The sequence below is a fragment of the Lissotriton vulgaris genome, chromosome 2_1 (genome assembly GCF_964263255.1).
Source record: "Lissotriton vulgaris chromosome 2_1, aLisVul1.2, whole genome shotgun sequence".
Lineage (NCBI taxonomy): Eukaryota > Metazoa > Chordata > Amphibia > Caudata > Salamandridae > Lissotriton > Lissotriton vulgaris.
The window spans coordinates 1,697,356,338-1,697,378,631 of record NC_141687.1 but is presented as its reverse complement, the minus strand read 5'-3'; the positions used below and the strand labels follow the sequence as shown (position 1 = coordinate 1,697,378,631).

The window sequence follows — 22,294 nt, the reverse complement described above, 5'->3', positions numbered from 1 at the left end:
ATGGAACTTCTCAGTGACTTGCAATATCCTTATGATGTATGGAGGGGTACTTTATTCCCAATATAATAACTCTTTGCAGCGTACAATAAATGCAGCTGAGCTGATTTTTATTTTTAGCAATTAAAGTTTTCGATCATTTGAGGTGCTTGTGGTACTCAATTGAACTCATGGAAGCCTCCACTTGGCTCATGTAGGAGATTACCTGAGCGAACAAAGGCCTTGCATTGAGCTCATGCAGGCTCAAAAATGCGTTTATGCAGGCACTCCGCTGAGCTAACACTGCACACTGCTCATCTCAAGTAGGCAGTCCAATGAGCTTATGCAAGCACACCACTGATCTCAGACAGGCACTCCAGTGAGCTCCTCCAGGAACCACACATGTAGGCACCCAAGCTGAGCCCATGTAGCCAACCAATGAGCAAATGAGGAGATTATGTCCTTAATATCAATGGCAGAATGTTGATGGAACTTAATATCAAATAATTATTATTGTGGGAACCATAATATGGAAGTCTAGAAAGAGTAGAAGGGAAGTAGATTTCTTTCAATTTTTAACAATTTTTTCAAAGTATTAAATATCTATTGCTTTATTACTGGGTTTTTTTGTTTTATTGTTTTGAAGTGTTTTTGTTTGATGTTTTATTTGAATTGCATATTTAATTGTAATATTTTTTTTATTAGTGGGTTGAATATGGGTATTCCGTGAACAGCGTTTTAAATTATAGTTCTTTATTGTTTCATTTATTGAAAATATTTGAAAATATTTTATTAGATTTATATTTTCAATTAAATCTTAAATACATGTATGTTTTACGTTATTTTTTTATTCTTGGGGATATCTCGGGTTTTATATGTGTTTTGGGGGTATTTTAAAGTAATATTTTAATATATTTAAAGTTAATTAAATGTTTAAGAGTATTTTTTTATTATTGGTTTAATATTTAAATATATGTTGTTTAGTTCATGTTTTAGCTTGTTGGGTTATTTAGATGTTTTGAATAGATAATTGTTTAAAAATTAGATTTTTCATTTTTTGTTTTAAATAGTTGTCATTTTTTGTTTTAATCTTTATTTATTGTTTTAACAACAAATAATTTGTGCTGTTCAAGGAATGTGTTCATGCAAATTTATATAGCAGATGTTATAAAATTTATTTCAGTTTTTTTTCCTTCAACATTGATTAATTTTGAGTGGGAATAGTGTATTTGACCCTTCCCCCCTCAGACTCCAATGTTTTCTCCAAGGTTTTCTTAGCTTTGGCTGGGAATAGTAAATCTCACCTCTACCCCAGACTCCAATGCTTTGCACAATGTTGCTTAGTTTGGGGTGGAAATAGTACATCTAACACTTCCAGATTCCAATGCTTCCACAAATTTTGTTTTGTTTGAAATGGAAACAGTAAATCTGCCCCGCTAGCCCCCGGGAACCAATGCTTTCCTCAATTTTGCTTAGAGTGGTAAAAATATGTTTGACCCCCTTCACCCTCCGTCCAACGCTTTCCCAAAGGGACCGAGGGCTTTATTAGGAGTCTGGCAGTCAACGGACTGCCAGACTCACAAGGGCGCATTGGTGGCATTCTTCCGACCACCCCGTTATGACCAGGCACCCTGGGACAACCACCATGGATCAGAGATTTGTAATTCTGACACATTTCCCCAGATTCCAATGCTTTCGCCAATCCAGTGGGAATAGTATAAGACCATAGGACCGCAGCTTACTCCATAAAAAGGTTAGTGTCAATTAACATTTTTTGTTTTTACACATCCCATTTCATTTAAGGAAAATAAGCTACATTTAAAAAAAGATTGCATTATTTAAAAGCCGTAACAGACATGGTATTCTGCTGACCCCAGTAGGACACCATCACTGTGATTGTGGTCAAACGTAGCGGGTTGCTATTTGCAACCTACAGCATGACTATTAAGGAAGTAGGCTGATTTGTGAACCACTGAAATTCTGTAGTTTGTGAACTGACCTATGCTTTTACCGAATTGATTCTTTGTACATGAGGCCTTACTGAATTGATTCTTTGTACACGAGATCTTCAATTATCATAAACTCTATGCTTGTGGATTTATATGCAATTATTTTCCATTATTAGATCTCGCCTCTCAATGCGCATGCGCATTGAGCAGAGCGAGACTATAGGGACTAATACAGACTTTACCCGACTGGCGATTTGGTGCTGTGCCCGTGCGCTTTTAGGTCAATGCGCAAGCACATTGACCTAAAATGCGCGTACACAGCATCAAATTGTCAGCCATCTGTTGCCCAGCTTGGTGCCGCTCCACCCCCTGCAGCATCAAAGGCTTTCACGGCCGGCCGGCCGTGTCTCCTTTTCTTTTAACTTGTTTCTTGTTTCTTTTATCGTTCACTCTGTTTTGCTTTTCCTTTCTCTCGCTATTTGTTTTATTTTTTTATTCTCCCCCCCCTTTTCACTTTCTTCTGCTCGCACTCTATCTCTTGTTTAAATGTATGTTGGGCTGATATTACTGTGTGTAAATAAAACATTGATGTCCATTGAGACCCCTTTGCGATTTTATTTTAGGTCTCCGCCAACCCCCTCTCCCCTCCCCGATTCCTTCTAAGTTGTCCTTTTCTCTCTGCCTTTATTTCCATCACATGCTCTAAGCTCCCTCCCTCTCCTCATTTTCAACATTCCTTAGTCTGCCCCCCATTGTCCTCGTCTCCTGTTTATTCCCCTCTTCCTCTCAATCTCTTTTTCTTTCTCTTCTTCACTGTCGGCCTTTCCTCCTGTCTACTTTTAATTCAATTGTGCATCTTTACCGCTCTCAGGCCGTCTCATCCTTGCTTCTGTGTCCCGCCACATCCCTCCTCACTCACTTTGTTTTCCATCTCGCTGCTGCTTTCAAGCATCTCCAAAATTCACCAACACTCTCCCTTCACTACCACTCTCCCCTCTCCTCACCACTCTCCCCTCTCCTCACCACTCTGCCCTCTCACCACTCTGCCCTCTCACCCCTCTCACCACTCTACCCTCTCACCACTCTCCCCTCTCACCACTCTCCCCTCACCACTATCCCCTATAACAACTATCTTCTCTCATCCCACCTCACCAGTATGCACTCTCACCACTCTCCCCTCTCACCATCACTCTCCCCTCCCTTCTCTTTTTCCCCTCACTCCTCACTCTCCCATCATTTTCACCTCCCCCTCTATCCCCACTCTACCCTCCCTCTCACCACTCTCCTCCCTCTCACCACTCTCCACCCTCTCACCACTCTCCCCTCTCACAACTCTCCTCTCTCCTGTCTCCTCTCTCTCCTCTCTCTCTCCCCCCTCACCTCACTCTCCCCTCCCCTCTACAATCTCCCTTCTCTCTCCACACTCTTCCTTCTCTCTCCTCTACCCTCTCTCCTCTCTCTCCACACTCTCCTCCCTTTCTCCCCTCTTTCCACACTCTCCCTTCTCTCCCCTTCCCTCTCCCATCCCTCCTCACGGTACACACGATTGTCAATGAGCACTAACACAGCATCATTTATACCATTTCGGCATTAGTCAACACCACTAGTTTTTCCCTGTTGTTCTCATCTTCATCTCCCCCATGGTTACTGCTTTCCCAGGTCTATCTCCATTGCTCTGCCTTCCACCTCTGATGCCTCTCTCCCACACTCATCTTCTCCCTTTCTTTACTCAACTCTCTCCCTTTCTATAATCTCAGACTCCCTCTCCTGCTTTTCTCTCTTGCTTCGCTCTTGGGCTCCCTGTCCGTACTTCTCGCCCCTGAGACACTCTGTCTCCCTCTCCATGCTTCTGTCCCCTGCTACACTCTCAGGCTCCCTGTCCGTGCATCTCACCCTTGCTTCACTCTTGGGCTCCCTCTCCGTGCTTCTCTTCCTTGCTGCACTCTCTGCTCCCTCTCTGTGCTTCTCTCCCCTGCTGCACTCTCGTGCTCTCTAGAGATGTGGCCTAACGACCAGAGCTGCCATCTAAGTCACGTAAATACAAAACATGTTGCATTCCAAATGCTATAGGTGTCAAATTCGCAAAAGTTATAACTATTGGCATTGTAAATGACAAAGCTATCCATTTAGCTATTTTAAAAACCAACACATAAATAAAATATTTGTCATTTACAAGACCAATAGCTCCAACTTTTCTAATGCGAGACCTATTGCATTTCCAATGCTTGTTAACATTTTAAGTAAATGTATTTGTGAAGATTGTTCTTTTGAATTCATTTTTAGCTTACTATATGTTTACACAATTAGTTTATTTTTTATATATGATTTATGTTTTGTGAATAAATATGTTTTCATCTATTAACTATATTATTTTTCCACTAGTTGAAATTGAAAGTACATATTTTTTAGGAATATGCACAAGATAAATATTGAATCAATTAACTATTTTGCAACCTGTTAAGTTTAAAATTAAATACATTTGATATTTTAAAATACATAGCTACATTTTTTATCTATGCGGTTTTCAATGTTTGTATTATTTTATTATTTTTATTTTAAAAGCAAGAGTTATTGTAATTGTAATTATAATCAATATTTTGGCTTTAAGTACTTTTTAACTATAGATACTTTTGTAGGACCGAATGTTGTATTGATTATTTTTGGTTGTTTTAATTATAAGTGTAGGGTTGTCAATATTTTGGGTGTGTGTATTCTGATTTCGATATTGTTGTTGATAATTTTTTTGTCGATATTAAGTAGTACAACCTTAATGAAGGTCCTCCGGCTCATGCAGATGCCCAGTTAATTGCACAAAGGCACTCCAGTGATCCTATATAGGTTCGCAAGTGAGCCTCTGTGGCTAATCCATTGAAACCCATGCAGTGTCTGCTGGAAAGCGCTGAGCTCCTGTAGTGCCTGAATTGATATCCTGCTGTCACTCACCTGAGCTGCAGACATTGAACAGAGTGCTTACCAAAAACAAATGGGACTCTTGCAATTGATTAGTTAAGCACTTTGTAGCACCCAGTAGAACTTTGCAGAGCGAGAGAGAGAGAGAGATATTGCATGTGTGAGCGCATGTGTGTGTGTGTGTGTGTGTGTGGGTGTGTGTGTGTGTGTGTGTGTGTGCACTTGTGGTTGTGTGTGTGTAGAGGAGAGGGTGTGTGTATGTTGCCCTACTTGAACAAGTGAAAAGGGTTCACCAGTGCTTGGAAGTATTTCATCAGCAAGTTGACAAAAGCTTTTAATACATTGTCAATATTGCTGTCTGAGCCCTGACTGCCGTCTCATCTTCTGGTCTCTGTGTAGCTGACTAATAAACATTGCTGTATGCTATTAGTCAGCCCTGGCTCTCACCTCTACCTGTGATTGTGGTGTATGCATTACATTGATTTGCACCCTCTACCCCTTTCATATGAAGTCTATTATAAGATATGACTGTGAATCTACTAGGTATTATATGAATAGAAAAATGGTAACAGTATTTTGAAAAACAATAATCCATGATACCGTGCATAATCATATTTCCTTACTGCTTGGAATACAGCTCTTAGCCAACATTTAGGAGAGATCACAATGAAAAATTCCATATTCTTCCAAATCTATAAAGTGTAAACATGTGTTTCATCCGATTGTCACTGACATTGGCCACAAAGGAACGTTTCGATCTATCATTGTCATGGGCTTCTTCGCAGAAACAGGTCTGCCTCCTCTTGATAACCCCAAGAATGTGTTCTAACGTGGGAATGGATTAACTTGATCCTGGTAGGCATTAATGCCAGGAAATGTTTTCAATCCTCAAAAAACCCACACATTGCATATGTTCTGAAGTGCATAACATACATTCAATGTGAGAGATCCTTTTCAGACTTTGTCTAGGCATGGAAATGTGTGCTGGAAGGATATGATTCTAGTTAAAGATCAATATCAGCTAGCACATGCTCCCATCTGTGCTATGGTCCGAGGTTGTTTTTTTGCCAAGGTATTTTAATTAGAGCAAACACAAGGAGATGATGGACAGAGCACTGAAACTTTTTAGACATTCATCCCCAGTCACAGATCTGGGTTGAATCCATCATCGTTCTTTAGCTCACTTCACCACCCCAGTTCAGACACGCCATATGCAAATTATTCTTGACCCTGTGCCTCATGGGAACAGTCCAGACGAAACTGCCAAGCCAGGTCTTCCCTGGACCGGAAACAACCATCCTGGGACCGGCTTCGGGGTAACACCCCTCATCAGCCAGGCTATCTTGAATCCAGTGGTAAAGTGAGAGTTTAATTAGAGCACCAGTACAGGGGATGACAGCAGGAGCAGACCAATTTTAGTAGATATGGCTTCAGGTTATTTTTGCCCTTGTGCAATGCAGCACACTACATTTAGATCCAGTGATGAGTTGCTTAAAAAATGAGTAAATATTCCTTTTTATTTTTTATATGATTCAGCGCTAAACACCGCACTTCTACTGTTCTTGAGCAGTGTGAAAAGCCTATGTCACAATTTTCTAATTTGCAGGCCTCCATTTATTCACAACTAAAGATGGAAGGCTGAGCCTTTCTTCTGGGATTCAAACTCATGATCGCACAATATTAGATTTGCTTGTGTCAAATGCTCAGGCACACTGATGCCATCCTCCCAGCAAGCACAGCAAATTACAAACTGTTCGGTATCATGAGTGCTTGAATTTCGTATTATTAAATAATGTAGAATATGATCTTTGAGGAGCGGATTGTGGTCAGTAGCAGACATCCTATTCCCTGTCAATGCTGTGTCCAAGTTACCAATATCCTTTGAAATGATGTGATAAACTCACTTCTTTGAATTTCACAAATTGTTCGTTTTATCCTAGCTCAACACCACCCATGTGACGTACTCGAATATGCTGCATATCCCACCCTTGAAATATGCGTCAGGAGTTATAGCTGGAAATCAGGTGGAGTTTCCATTCTCCTGCACTTACCTTCTGGACATAAAGACCAGCCTGGATACCGTCCTGAGACCTCTGGCAAGGTAAGATGGCTTATGATCACTCCCCAACTGCCTGGGTGGTCTCTCCCACTCACTCACAAAGTTGAGAAACATTTCAATCGATTTGTACAGGGGATCAGATCTCCCCCAGTCCTTGAACTGGGATCGTTCATAGGTGCACAGGATACTGAGATCTCCCTTGGTCCTGCTAATGATCTTTGAAAGATGAGCACAGGGCAGTCATATCTCATTCAATCCTGATAAGTTGCTTTAACTGAGTTCGACAAGGTGGACAGAACTCTCATTCCTCCTTATAGTTCTTTGAAAGACACTTTAGGTGTATTCAGATCACCCGGACTCACTCACTTCACTTCTGTGCCTCCTACAACCATGACCCTCAGAACCGCAGGCATGCCTCTAAAACAATAGAATGTGCTTCCCAATCCTCATACTTGTCATGCAATTTGATATTAGACTAGGTTTAGTCAGCCATGAGTGGACGAGAATTCCCAGTGGCTATCACAAACAATGGACAGTATTATTGCAGGAAAGTGTCACTTACTTGGTGCTCATGACAGATTGGATCGATCTACCCTGGGAGGAAAGGTGTTCATCTCTTCAAATTCTATCCATGGCATGTTTGCTCACACAGGTATCACTCTTTATTCATTTGAATCAATTTCCTTGTCATGTTAGGAATGGTTTTGTAATATTCTAGGTGAAAGCCAAATACCTTCTCACCAAGAAGAGCAGTCAGAAGAGATTTAACTGTGTCTATGATGTGTGTTGGTGTGTGTGTGTGTTTTAGTAGTTCTGGTTGGGATGCAGTGGGGGTTAGTGGTGTATGTAAGTAAATTGGCATGTGGGCAGTGTTTCTTTGTGGTGGACGTGTCTGTGGTGGTTGTCAACGGTGCATTTTGTCAGGTGGTCTTGTGTTCAGTTGGGTTCATCCCTGCAGAGGTTAGGTGGTGTTTGATTGGGAAAACAGTGACTGGTGGAGCTCAAAAAACGATATTTTCGGATTACATATATTTCTGCAGGTGTCAGCATTGTGCTGGGCGGGGGACCTTACTACTTGAGAATTGATGTGTCAAGGTGAATGTATTGGGGGTTGTGTACTGTTAACCTAGACCAAGGAATCAAAGCGCTGTACAGGGTCAAAGGTAAGGATGCTGTCAACAAGTGATTTGAGAGGTGGCTTGTTTGTGGATTGTATGCAAGTAGGTATATGAACACAATTTGGGAGTGCAGTGTTGTATTGGCAGTGAACATGGCTTTTATAATTTGTTGGTGGTAAGTGTGTGGGTGGAGGTTGCGTTCGTTGAAGGCATGAATGTGAAGTTGGTGTTGTTGTAAAGGGTGGCTATGTGTGGTAGTCTGCTGAATGACACAGATTCAGTGGAATGGATTGAGTGTGTGCATTGTGACAGCATAAGTTAGGTGAAAAAGTTATAGTAAGTGTTTTCTTTAATATTTCATTTTGATCTTCAGTACCATAGGTCTGTCTACAGGTGGCAGTGGACTGGCCTCTACCACCACTGCAGCATACAGCAACCCTTCCTACACCACCCCCATCACTTCAGGTGAGGATGACATGTCCATAGGCTCCATCGTCTATTTTGGTATGACCACAGAAGTTGGGGATGCTGATGTCTTTGTCTTAAGAGTGGATACCTGCTATGCAACTCCGACGCAAGACCCCAACAGCGCCATCAAAGTTTCTCTCATCGAGAACGGGTAAGGAATATGTTCAGCTTACTATCACCACATGAAAGAGTGCACTTCATGCAGTAAAGCTGTAATCTCAAACTAAGTGGGCCTTTCACAGTATGGGAAAGCAATGACCTCATCTTCAAGCCACTCATCAGAGATTATGTTATTCAGGACGGGTAGAAAATAAGGTTTAATATTGGAAGCTTGTAAAATGGTTGGCTTGGCAACTGTGGCATCAGGTCTACAGGTGCTTGGGAAACTCATGCACCTAACCTCAAGCTTCACTACTGTCTGGACAGAGTTGCTCAGTGCCCCACACTTACCACACTGCCTTAGATCTCTACAGTGGCCATGGAGCACAATGTCTACTTCAATCATGGTGCCTCAGTGAGTACCCTAACCAGGTTGCCTCAGTCTTTGCATTAACCATTGATCTGGACCCAACTGATGTGTCAGTGCCTATCTTAACAAAGGCGCCTCAGTGTTCCAGTTTAACCATGGCTCATCAATATCCCAGCTTGCCCATAGTGCTCCAGTGACCTTCCCTATCCATGTCACTCAGGTGCATCTTAAGCAGGATAGCTCATTATCCCACCCAATCTTGTTGTTAAAATGGTCTGAATAACTATGGTGCCTCAGTGCATTTCCTTAACCATGGCGTTGACGTGTCTCTACTTTAACCATGTCACTGTAATGCTCTGCCTTACCCATGGGGCCTTCCTGTCTGCCAGAACCAAGTGGATGAAATACCCTGACTGAACCATAGCGCCTGATTTCCCCAACTGAACCAAAACGCCTCATTTCCCTAAGTGAACCATAGCGCCTTATGTCCATAAGTAAACCATGAGATGTCAGTTATGCATGCTGGTCATTTATCCCCTTCTATTCTGAATTCCATTATAAGGCAACCAAACGCCATCCTATTTCAGAAACGAAGTGCAGTGGGAGGAACTTTACTCCTTATTTCCCTGTTTGAGGTAAACCTGGAACCAGCTGTATCTTTTAAACTATTTCATCCTATAGTGGTCTGCCTAGTGAATTAAGAAGCTGGCCTGGACCAGGAAGCCTGTACAGCGCACAAATGGAAGAGAACGATGGACAGAAAACGCTTTTAATTCCTGAACTAGCGATTATAAACACAGTCAGGAGATACGAGGAATATCTTTCCCAAATCTGTAATACCGCGATGAGCTGTTGTGGGTGATTTTCTTTTAGCTCTTGATCTGATGAGCTATTAACCCTCTAAATGTCCCTGTGACAAGATTATCCTTGAGAGGCTGCACAAGGGATGCGTACCCTTATAGTCAGAAGAGGTATCAAAGTGTGCAAACCCAGGAGCGTAACGCCGGGCCTTATATTTTTTGTGGCGCAGAACATTCCCCCTTCCCCATCACCCTAGCCTTAAGGGGCCTCACATTCCCTCTAAAGCTTCTGGCTGTCTCTGAGAATATGGAAGTCTTGAGGGGAGGGCTCAATGCATTTTGAAGGGGTTGACCTTCATTGTGAACCACAGTGAGGTAGTTGTACTCAGCAGCGTTGCCTTAGGTTGCCAAGTGTTGTGCTGCCTAACCGGTAACCCTTAGCACTTTCTCAGTCCCTTCCATTTTGCTTCACAAGCACCCATAACCAGGCACGGTGATGCACGCCGATCTTCAACCAGCCGCCAACATCTATATGTTATATGTTCATGTTATATGTTTAGGAACAAGCACAGGGCCAACAGCGCAGGTCCGTCACAACGTTGTCACGAAAAATAATAGCCCAGTGGGACATGTAACCAACCACCCAACAAATACAAAGAAAACGCTCATGACGTTTTTTATGTTCTATAACAGAATAAGCGATATGATCTATTTGCCACAAATGTTACATGTCTTTATTTGTATGTACCATGTCATTGAAAACACAATAAAAAAATACTTTAAAAAAACAAAAAAACTTGTCACCCCTAAGAATTTTACGCCCGGGCCAACCACCCCTGTGGCCTCACACACGCTACGCTCTAGGCTGTACTCATTCCTCTTCTGACGTAAATTTCATTACAGGAGCAGTGGTTAATTTGAGCTAAAGGTTTCAGGTGAGGCTCACATGCACATATTTTTGAGGAGCAACACTTCTTTTTCCTCAACAAACTGATACTTACCACTAGAGAAAAGCACTAAAGAAGGAGGAAGAGAAAGATGTGACAAAAACTGACAAATGGAGAAAGCAGGAATGAAAAATAATCTGCAGGAGTGAGGTAAAGAGGCAGGATTGTGGGATAGTGGAATAAAGAGACATGCGGTATAATGGAGACATGCAGCCTTGGTAAAGGGCACCCCCGACCTTCCATACCACCAACTCCAGGCTTTTGTATTGGGCCTCAGCACATAATTGTTTTTATAAACTAAGCACTCCATATGAGTACCTTAGAGTGGTTATATATGAGGTCACATGGGGCGCTTTTGCACTACCTGAGATTTGTTGCCAAGGCATCAAAGCAGCAAACAAAGTGGGTAAAGTTGATTTCATAGTATGTTCTGATTTTTTTTGTTTTAACATTCTATTTACATGTTATTTTGTTGGACTTTTACGCTTATTTGAATCTAAGGAATGCTGATGGAATATTTATTTCTCTTTATATTTATATGTGGGTGAGGGCCTTACAGGTTATCAGGAGCGACAGATGTAATCACCTGCATTCTACAGCACAAATAGAAAAATAAATATGCCTCTCAGGATTGTTCTTGCACAGGAAGGTGCACATGCCTGCACAAAAACAATCCTGCAAGCAACACAAGCTCCCTTGCACCATGGTTTAAGGGTGCCTGCATTGGAGCTAGATAGCCAATACTGCACCAGCGCAGGGACATGGACAGGAATGAACTGTATTCTTCAAAATACAATGCATTCCTGCCCTTTCCCTGTGATGCAGTGCTTTCCCAGTTCTACCACTTTTGGAAAATCTGGGAATGCGTCAAAAACCATGGCAGTTGTATGGGAACACCCACGGAATGCCCATGGAACACCTTCCCAGGGCAGAGTAATGCAATGCAGCGATCCTGCAGCACTGTGTTACTTAAGATTTATTAAGTCACTCAGGGCCACGCAAGGTGGTCTTGTGTGGCTTCATAAGTGGCCCCTTGAACTTGCCTGGTGTTTGCACCATGTTTTGTTTTGCAAGAACGAGCAAACTCCCTTTATAAATATGGCCGGAAAGTGTGCTCACCCACTGGCTCACCTCCACCGGTCCTCAGCGTTCTAGCCGTCCATCCAGTGTGTGATCTCAGAGCCAACACCCCTAACCAATCCAGATGCCTTCTCCTGCTGTTAATAATGTTAAGCACCATGAGAGAACCACCAAGATTGGTTGGAGCGAGCTGGCTCAATGCTCTCTCAGGTACTGGGTGCCTTTCCCTGCTCTATACCCAGCTGTCTAAGATAGTTCTGGTTGGATTGGTTTAAAGTGCACTGTCAGGCTGGCCATCGCAAGACAGCCAGCCAAAGTGACTTGCACACTTTAAACTGAAATGGACACCACTTCTACCCTGCTGTCAATCAGCAGCAATGCTCCCCACCACACACTTGGGCTGGAAGCAGCGAAAAATAAAATGGTAATACATTCATTTTATTACCATTTTCTTTTTCACCTTTGTGGTGATCGCGGCAGGGGTGTGACACATACCCTATTTTTTTGGCTCTGCCTATCTCCCACCCAACCCTGCATGTTTCTCGTTCCTAGGCATATGCTATTAAAGTATGCATAGTTTATGCTTAGGATGCTCACTTTGATTGAGCTTCCACTTCCTTCCTTGCTCATGGCATCTATTTGCTCAGCAGCAGGCAGTATCCCTTGCCATTAAACAAAAAAGATTGAATGGGTACTACTTAGCTTACTAATTCCAGTTCTTGCTCTTTGGCATCCTTTTACTCATTCATCACCATCTCTACCTGGCGCATGTTGCCATATGGATTACTGCACCTTTTCTGATCACTTCCTCTTTGTAGGTGCACACACACGCTGATCATCTCACTTCCCTTTCAGTTAGGACAGTGCTGTCTAACTGTTTATATTTTTCAGTCTTTATTGTAAATACAATTTTCATCTCTATCTCAACATACCCTCACCCATGACACAAAGCCTCAAAACAAAAACAAAAAAACTCTGCTACACACTCTACATGGTGCAGCTTGCTATCCATTAGGTTAGAGCTCAGGCCCCCACATTGGGGTAGTTAGGGGTGTACAATGCTACCATACAGTAGAATATGCCTTATCCCTGAACTTACATGTGTCTCATACTTGATCCTGTTTAAGACTACTGGACTCTAATTGTGACAATTGAAGTTATTTACATATTGTGTCCTGGAGCCATGGTGCTACTGGACTTTACATTGAGGGGCTTATTTGCAAGCCCCTTGCACCGCCAATGCGTCACTTTTTCCCATATTAAAAGTGACACCCCGGCAGGGCAAGCGGCTTGTAAATAAGCCCCTGAATGACCAAGTGCTCCCTTTTAGACCTTGACACACTCAAGGTGGTAGGGAAGAGGAGTCCAATGATTACTCAAAGTGGTGGTGTAGGTTAAACACTAAAAGCCTCATAACAAGTTGACCAGACTTCGCGGCGGAGATACTGGTGGGCTGGAATTTAGAGTTCCGACACAGCAAAGTCTGGCCATGACAGATTTTTGTTCTGCAAGATACCGAATAGCTACTCAACATTTAGTCCTGTTCTGGGTAGTTTTTAGGTCGAGCATCATCACGCATGCGCTATTTGCAAGACCTGAAGTATTTACTAAAAGCACTGTGTTTCCCACCTGCTACTTACTATAGGTTGATTCCAACGTTGCTCCTCTTTGCTGCCTCCTAATTGGTTTCGGGACCTGCTACACCACTTCTGTTTTTAGCTAAAGAGCATTGCTCAAGTAGAGATTAATTTGAGTTGATTAGCACCCCTCAGCTGATTCAGGTACTATTTATTACACCCCAGGTTTCATTTTACCTGTCTGTCCATTCCACCCCATCATTTTTTTTTCCTGTCGCTTTCAGTAATTTATTTATCAATTTTTTCACACTCCGCTTTGCCCGCCTGCCCCTTCCGCCCCCTCTCTTGTTTTCTCAATCGCTTTATTGCTTTTTCCTCTATTATATACCCACACTCCTTTGCTTTTTTTAATCTTTTTTTTAAAACTTTAATACCCCCACTCTGAAGGTATCAGACCGCTGGCTTGAACCCAATATCACAGCATCAAAGGGCCTGCTACAGCCATTAAGCTGTAACCTCTTCATTCCCCTTTCTGCTTGGTCCTTCCTTCCCCACCAATCACAGGCGCTTTCTGAAAAAGCAGTACTGTACCAGGGGTTACCATTCAAAAGAGCGTTCCATATCTTTCACAAACAGGGAGCCAGATTTCCTTTGCTCGGGTCCTGCCTTGCAGTTTTGGGATGTGCTCCTTTCCTGGCAGGGGCTTCTAAATGAATAACGAAAAATGCCATCCGAGTATTGGGAACATCGAGCCTCATTAGGTTCAGCTGCGGGAGCGACCTTCACATCAAAATTGTGTATATCGGGCAATAAGCACGTCTGAGACCCAAATATGGGGTAAAATGCCGCTTTATTGGACAGGTAGGCAATATGATACATATTTATATACAGATCATATTTCAAAACATATTCAAAACTAACACCCCCGCCCCTAAGCAATCTATCCCATAACAACTATTACCCCACCTTGTTCTGCCTAATCCTCCTCCTCAAACCCCTATCTACCACTCTTGCCTACCTCTTACCTCCAACCTAATTCCCTTGCTTCCCTCTGTCTGCAGCTATTCCTAATGCCCCCAACCCTTCCTGCCTGTCTTGATCTCCTCCAACCCTGCCACCAGGAAAAACCCTAACCCAGGAGTCCCCTCTCCCACCCCCACCCTACTAGAAAATTGTCATTGTACACTGGACGTTTGTCATCAGTTATAGTAAAACATATCACCCATGTCGCCAAACAGGTAAAAAAACGTTATTCATTATTAACAAATGCCATATCTGTAAGCATACACATACGCTGTCGCCAAACAGGTGATACTTTAGCCTCAAAATAACCAGGAAACTACCACCTAAATCTAATAGAACAATTTTTGAAAAAGAGAGAAGGAGAGTTGTGAAGTGGGGGGGGTGGTAAAAGGAATAAACCCTTTGTTGAAACTTAATCTATGTATATAATGAAAAAAAACAGTGAATGCTGTCGCTTCAACAGTGTCTTTTCAGCGCCACGCTTGTATTTCAAGAATTTTGGAAACCATCTCTTTTATATTTAGAATATAGATTTCATTACCAATAAAGGACAAATAAACCTCATCATGCCTAAAGAACTGGTAATCTTCTTTTGTTATTTCATCATGAACTAACCAAAATATTCCATTATTGTAGCAAAAACGATATAATTCTCTGTTCCCTTTCCTTCTTGCTCTTTCCACTGCCGTAAATCTCTCCGCCCCCCTACAAATTCTGCATTGCATCAGTGCAGCTAAGACGAGCTGTGTTTTGGACCAAGTCTTTGAAAAAAGTTCCAAGTCTGTTTTTGTTTCTATCAGCAGCCCAAGCCCCGATAACGAAACTAGATCATTTTCCCAGAGGTGGATGTGAGGTTTATTCTTAAAAGACAGCTCGCTCATTAACACCTTGGCTGCTCGAGATATTCTTCCCCTGTGCTGGACCACAATAGAAACGGGTGTGGTCATGACGAGCTCAGCTCGTCATGAGCACACGAGAACTGTGCCTCATGACGAGCTGAGCTCGTCATGAGCACCGAAGGGGTTAAAGGCATGAACCCGCCTCACTTCAAACCACTTTTTCCCAACCATGACACTAACACTTCTTCAGAACTAAAACCTAAATTCTTCCCAAAATGCCTTTTTTCTCTCCCTGTTTTGCTGCCCATTTGATGAATGAATGTCCAATTATCCACACTTGGCGCTGTGACATGGATAAACTTGCCACCAAACCTGAAAAGAGAAAACAATTATTATCTGCTCCTAAACTTCGTATTCTGTCATGAGTTCAGTTTGTAGTTCCATGAAATTAGGTGGAACAGTGGGCACAAATGATAGTCCTTTTATGAGCAAAGATAGCTCATCTTCTGCCAGAGTGTGTTTGGATAAATTAAAAATAGGGATGGTGTCAATTTTATGCGGAGGAGCGGGCCTTGCTACTACCATTGGTAGTAGTTGTTGCGAGTCCTGCGCTCGCCCGGTGGGTTGTGCCATCGCTGGGTTTTCTTTACTTTTCCACGCTGTGGTGGGTCCTGGGCGCCTCTGGATAAAAAAGTGTTTTGATGTAATCCACCCCTCCTTCTCACACTACTGCCTTCGCCGGGATCTGAACTGTCTGAGGATTCTGCAGAGGTATCTGAGAACCCTACTAGGTTCTGGCGATTATTATAACGGCCCCAAGGGCGGCTGTTTTGGTATCGTGGGTATGATTTGTTGGTATAAATATCTATTTGCAAGAAGGATATGTATTTTCGATGTTATACAATTTTACGTCCTTCTTAATTTTATTGGATTTTTTGTTTTGTTCGATTCTATGAAAGTCCGCAACAGTTTTATCAATCTGCTCGAGTAGTTTTTTGGCGTCAGAGGTTGGGTCTGAGTCAGAGATTTGTTTGAGGATTTCAGCAATTTCTAGTTCTAAGGATTTTAAAGTTTCGGTGGCAATATCAATACCTAGGACTAGCCAATGGCGGGAACAAGTCGTACCTATATAGCTGAAGTTTTGGATGTACTTAGGGTTATCCGTAAGGATCCCCGGAATGTTTCGAACCTGGAGGCCCAATGGAATGACATTGGCCTTTAGGTAGTCAGTCAGCATTAGAATCATAAGTTCCAATCGAACTTGCTTTATTTTAAGTTTTTCAAGCTGGTCTGGGATGGAATTATTTGCAGGAGTTGAAGCATCTCTGATAGTAATGACGGGCGTGAGCAAAAGTGTTTTATGTAGTCATCTGTATAGAGGGGTGCATGGGCTGACATGCTGGGAACAAGCGTAGTGGGGAAGATGTAGACAAACAACTGTGGTGATACAAGGAGGGGTAGAAGTCGTGGTGCTAGGACAAGCCCGCCCCCAAGCAAAGGGTGGGCAAAGGAAATTAGAGACCCTTGCAATCCAGCGATTGCGCTACGTATTGGTATCTAGAACAAGGGAACCCGTAAAGGTTGCGAAGGACTAGTTACTAGTACTAGTTTTATAGTTAACAACGGTCCTTGGCTTCAGAATACTTTAGGAAAAAGGTAATCACAGGCTTAAATAAGGACTGCGTGTTTTTTTCTTCAGTGTCCCGCCGGACATAGAAGTATTTATTTAGAAGATTTGAGGAATTTATATATTTTTGAAGTGAAACAAGTCACACATTAATAACTGGGCACAAGCCTGTACTGAGTCAGGAAAAGACAATACATAGGGGAGAAAGTAACAGGCAAACAAGTTGGAGAAAAGGCGGCTTACAATACAATAAAATCTTAAGTAAGCTCTGACCCACAGTAACTGTGACACAAATCACAAATTGCAAATGGAGCAGTACTGTACAAACAGTCGACGAACGTTTCGATCCCTATCTCCAAGGTTGTGTTGGGATCATCTTCAGAACTACAATAAAAGAGCTTTGCCTGATTGAATGCAATTACATAAGCCTGTGGGGTTAAACAGGAGGGGAACAAAAAGGAAAAAGAAATATCTTATAGATTATTTACATCAATAAAAGCTAGTCAGTTGCAGTTCTATACATAGGGATGCAACAAGTGCACATGCAAAGTTTTGTGCAGCGAGCCTTCGATAAATATTTCCAAAGGGCACGGGTGGCGATGTGCTCATGTTTGGAGGAGGTGCAGGGTCATGCAGCCGTATGAATATTAAATTGGAATTGAATGAGAGAGCCTGGTATTTATAGGGTGCCGAGTGAAGGTGATAATTGTAACAATAACAAGACCAGTGAGGCCGACATAGGTTCCGTGCCGGGTAAAACGACCAGTGAACAGCAATAGTTATAGCTGATTGCAAACTTACCGTGGCACTCGGAAGTAGTGCATATACGTCTTGAGTAGTAGTGCAGCAATGGCACTTCTGTAATGAAACAGAGTAAACACGTAAGTGATATTGAAAACCGCTGAGTGCGTGGTGAGCAGTTGTGTCATGGGAATGAATTACCTAAGCGGCCGTGCTCATGCGCGTAGGCATTGTCCCGGTTAACGCTAGAGCGACAAGCATGTTTTCTGGAGTCTTGGGAAACCTGCGGAAAAAGGTGCCAATTACGTTATCTGTGAACTACAGCAAGAATTTGTGTGGAGCGTAAAATTCAATATTTTCTTACTCAGTAATTTCTGGAGTTTTTTTTGGCAATACGCTTGATGGCGTAAGCCTCTTCATGAGGAACCTGAAATAATGAAGGGAACAAACGGTCCGTAAGTCAAATGGACTGTTATGGACCTAAAAAGCAACAGGTGATGCGGGGTGAACTGGAGTGAAACTTACCGCTATTATGAGCGTGTGGGGACGAAAAGATGGGTCCCGTCTGGTCAGCGTGATGGCTGGATCAATGGTGCCGGTGGGGGAGGTGAGTCATAGTATCTTCGCCTGCAGTGAGTGAAAGTGAGGAAGGACTAAATGTTGGTCATATGCACCGCAGAAGCATGCACGCCATCTTGGAATGGTGGCCTAGGGGGTGAATAGTGCCTAAAACCGGGTTGGCTCTTTACTATTAACAGCACTTCAGGCAAGGAAACATTCAAAATAATTGATTACAATTCCATAAATTCAGAATTAGTTGTTTGCAATTCCATGAATTCAAAACACATTTGGAACCACATTAATGTGTAACAGTGGAATAAAATAACCGTGAAATAAACGTTTGGCTCAACTGCACTGATTTTATAGCAATTGTTTACATTTGGCTCACGCAAGGAGAAAAAGTACAGGGGCACACAATGAGGGAAGGATTATATTAAACTAAATTGGTCCAATCCTCAGTTCTGTTTAGACCTTCTTGAATTGAATTGAATTGTATAATGGACTTCAATTCTTCTTTATTTAGCAGCTGTCCCATATTGCCGCCTCTGGGCGGTAGCTTCAGCACTTACAGAACAGTCCATTTGATGTCATTTTCAGAGTGTTTCAGTGCTGTGAAGTGCTCCACCAAAGGTGCATTGGGGGTCCCACATCGGATACGGCTTCGATGTTGTCCAATGCAGATCTTGACTTTCAGGCTGGTTTGCCCTACATACACCTTTTGGCATGGGCATTGGATTAAGTAAATGACATTGGAAGTATTACAGTTCGAGAAGGAACGGCATTGTACAGTAACATTATTAAAGGTGAAACTTTTTCCTTCCATAGTACAGTCACAATTATTACAACAGCCGCATTTAGCATGTCCGACAATGGGGGACAGACCCCATACACTTTCAAGAGTAGTAGTAGGTAATGCACTGGGTAAAGCTGCCCTAACTAGGTGGTCTCTAAGGTTTTTGTTCTTCTTAAAGGCAAAAACTATTTTTTCAATGGTGATAACACCCGAATTGAGAATTGGCCAGTGTTTGAGAATTGATTTTCTCAATTGGTTAGAAATTGGTGAGAAAGTGGAGACACATGCAATACGTTTTGCATCAGTTTTTGGTTTAGGTGTGAGTAAGATCTCCCTTGGGCAGTACCAAGCCCGTTTTGAGGCATTCTTCACTATTTTCTCGGGGTAGCCCCTTTCTTTAAGTTTGAGTGCTAAGGTGTCAGCCTCTTGGAAGTAATCCTCCTTACAGGAACAATTTCGCCTAATTCGCAGAAATTGGGAATAGGGGAGGCAGTCGCGCAAGGCCCTTGGATGGTTACTATTGTATGCCAAGAGGGTGTTCTTTTCTGTAGGTTTTCGATATAGTCTGGTAAGTAGAACCCCTTCATTGTGGAAGATTGTAAGGTCCAGAAAAGAAATGGATTCATTGTTGGTAGTGATGGTGAAAGTGAGTCCCATGCCGTTGTTGTTCATCCAGTGGAGGAATTGGCGCAGGCAATCGATGTCTTGTTTCCAGATGATGAAAATATCATTGATATACCTGCGCCAAAACCCTATCCCTGAGAAGAACGGGTTGGAGGGATTAAGGATCACATTGGTCTCAATCTGGTCCATGAACAGCACTGCCAAGTTTGGAGCAAAAATTGCGCCCATGGCAGTCCCCTTGATTTGTTCATAGAAACTGCCATCAAACAAAAAGAAATTTCTTGTGAGGTATATTTCGAGCAGTTGAAGAATGAACATACTTGGCACAGAATGAGGGCGAGGGTGTGAGTCTAAAATCTTTTGGATCACAAGGAGTGCTGATGTCTGAGGGATATTAGTATAAAGGGACTCAACATCCATAGTTACTAGAGTCTCAGATGTGGCGTTGTAGGGATGATGCTCAATCATATTAATCATATGCATGGAGTCTTTTACGTAGCATTGAGTCAATGGGACAAAATCCCTAATGAAAAAATCCACATAGGAGCCCAGAGGTTCAAGAATGGACCCGCCTACGGAAACAATAGGGCGGTCAGGGGGATTGTCTGCGTCTTTATGAACTTTGGGTAGTGTGTAAATTACCGGAATTCTTGGGGTTTTTACATTTAGAAAGTTGAATTCCTTTTTTGACAAGTAGCCTGCATCGAGGCCATCCCTGGTGACTTTTTGTATTAAGGTCTGTATCTCTTTGGTTGGATTTTGACTCAATCTCTTGTAGTGCTCTTTATTCTCAAGTTGTCGTAAAATTTCAGAAATATACGCAGTGTTTTCTTGTAGTACAATCCCTCCGCCCTTGTCTGCACTTTTGATTATCAAATTTTCATTATTTTTAAGTTGGGCAATTGCATTTTTTTCATCTCTTGAAATATTGTAAGGAGTGAATTTTTTCTTACTTTGAATGTTATGTAACTCCTTCAGAATGACTTTCTCAAAGGTGATCACTTCAGCAGGGATCATGCCAGCTGTTGGTAAGAAGGTGGAGGGAGGGTGGAAGGGGGTGTTGGCTACCCTTTCTGGCGTGGGATGTAGCTGAAAAAAAGCATGAAGACGTACCCGTCTAAAGAATCTCATGAGTAAGGGTGGGCGTAAAATCCGTTTCGCGGGCAAATTTGCGGATTTCCCGCGATTTCGTGATCCGCGAATCTCACAAAATCGCGGTAAAATCCGCGAATCAGTGGGGACGAATTTTCAGCCAAGCAAGGGTTACAGCAGCAGGTGCAAAAGTTGAACCTAATTTCTTTGTAACCTTTTACAAAAGGGTTACAAACAAATTAACTTCAACTTGGACACCTGCTGCTAATTGATTCCTGGCGCCTCGTTGCCTACTTGCAACTATTCTCTGACCCTGCTCTGACCCTTGAAGCAGGGTCAGAGAATAGTTACAAGTAGGCAACGAGGCACCTGTCCAAGGAATTAAACCTCATCAGGAAGCACTTACAGATATAAAAAACAGGAAGAAGGGAGAGGATGGCAAATACACCCATTTTGAGTTGTCAGGAGGGGTTAAACTAAAAGAGACCTTTACAGCACAATTTTCATATGCATTTTGCAAAAAATAAAAAGCTGTATATTCTGTAGGGGCAACTCAGGAATCTGGCCCTTCAGAGATCTGGCCTCTCTTTCTTTCTCTCATTCTCTCTCTCCCTCTCTCTTTCCCTCTCTTCCTCTCTCTTTCTATCTATCTATCTATCTATCTATCTATCTATCTATCTATCTATCTATCTATCTATCTATCTATCTATCTATCTCTCTCTCCCTCTCCCATAAACGACTGCATGGGTAACTTCGCTATGCAAGCGGCTCGCGAAGACGCAAAAAGCCCAGCGAACATGCAAAAAACCCTGCGAACACGCAAAAAACACTGAGAACACGCAAAAAAACAAAAATTCGCACAAATTCGCGAATTTTGCGGATCGCGAATTCGCAAATCTGCAAATTCGCGGATCGCGAATTTGCAAAATTCGCCCATGCTTAATTCTAACTCTCTAATGTAACGAGACCTCAATCTGAGGACCAGCGCCCCAGTTTTGTAACATCACTAATGGAAAATCCCCATCTGGCCGCTTCTGAAGCCGGCCGATGTGGAATGGATGTGTACCAAAATTTTCAGGATTCTTCCCAATTTTCTTTAACTCTTTCCTCAAAATTGACAGCAACTGGGAAGCTTTGAGGTGAGATCCATTCAAGTGCTGGAAAACAACATTTGAACTTGCACCTCCTATTGCTAAACATTCTAACCATGCTTGTTTAGGGCATAAAGGACCGCTTATGGTTTGTAAAAGTCCTCTTGAACCTTTGCCTATCCGGTCAGTTTTTGAGTGTTTAAGAAAAAATTCTATATCTCCATGAACAAGAGATACATTCTGCACTTTTAAACCATCAGTAATGGAAGTGCCCAGCAATTCAGATATCCTGAAGGCACCAAAAAAGAGCCAAATCATGCATAGCCTGAGCAAATGGTATTCAAACTTAGAGAAACAAATATTGTATAAACTTAGTGTCAACTTGTACAATTATTTTAGAGATATTGGCTCCCTTTTATACAACCCTCTCTTTTTCGTTTTTGCCCAGCCTTGTAAGATCCTCCTGCCCATTTTTCCTGCCGAAGGCTCGTATCCCCAAAAGAACTTCCCATAGAATGATATTCCAGCTAGTTTTCCTACTATTGTTGTG

At 42.4% G+C, this 22,294-nt stretch overlaps 1 protein-coding gene across 1 annotated transcript in view; it reads left to right on the top strand.

Annotated features, from left to right (window-relative positions):
- LOC147733123 (uromodulin-like) overlaps positions 1–22,294 on the top strand; it is a 270,223-nt gene that overhangs the window by 180,250 nt on the left and 67,679 nt on the right. The window contains exons 4-5 of the mRNA XM_086955856.1: positions 6,776–6,936; positions 8,386–8,631. Of these exons, the coding sequence (XP_086811982.1) occupies positions 6,776–6,936; positions 8,386–8,631 (407 nt within the window). The remainder of the gene's footprint in view (positions 1–6,775; positions 6,937–8,385; positions 8,632–22,294) is intronic.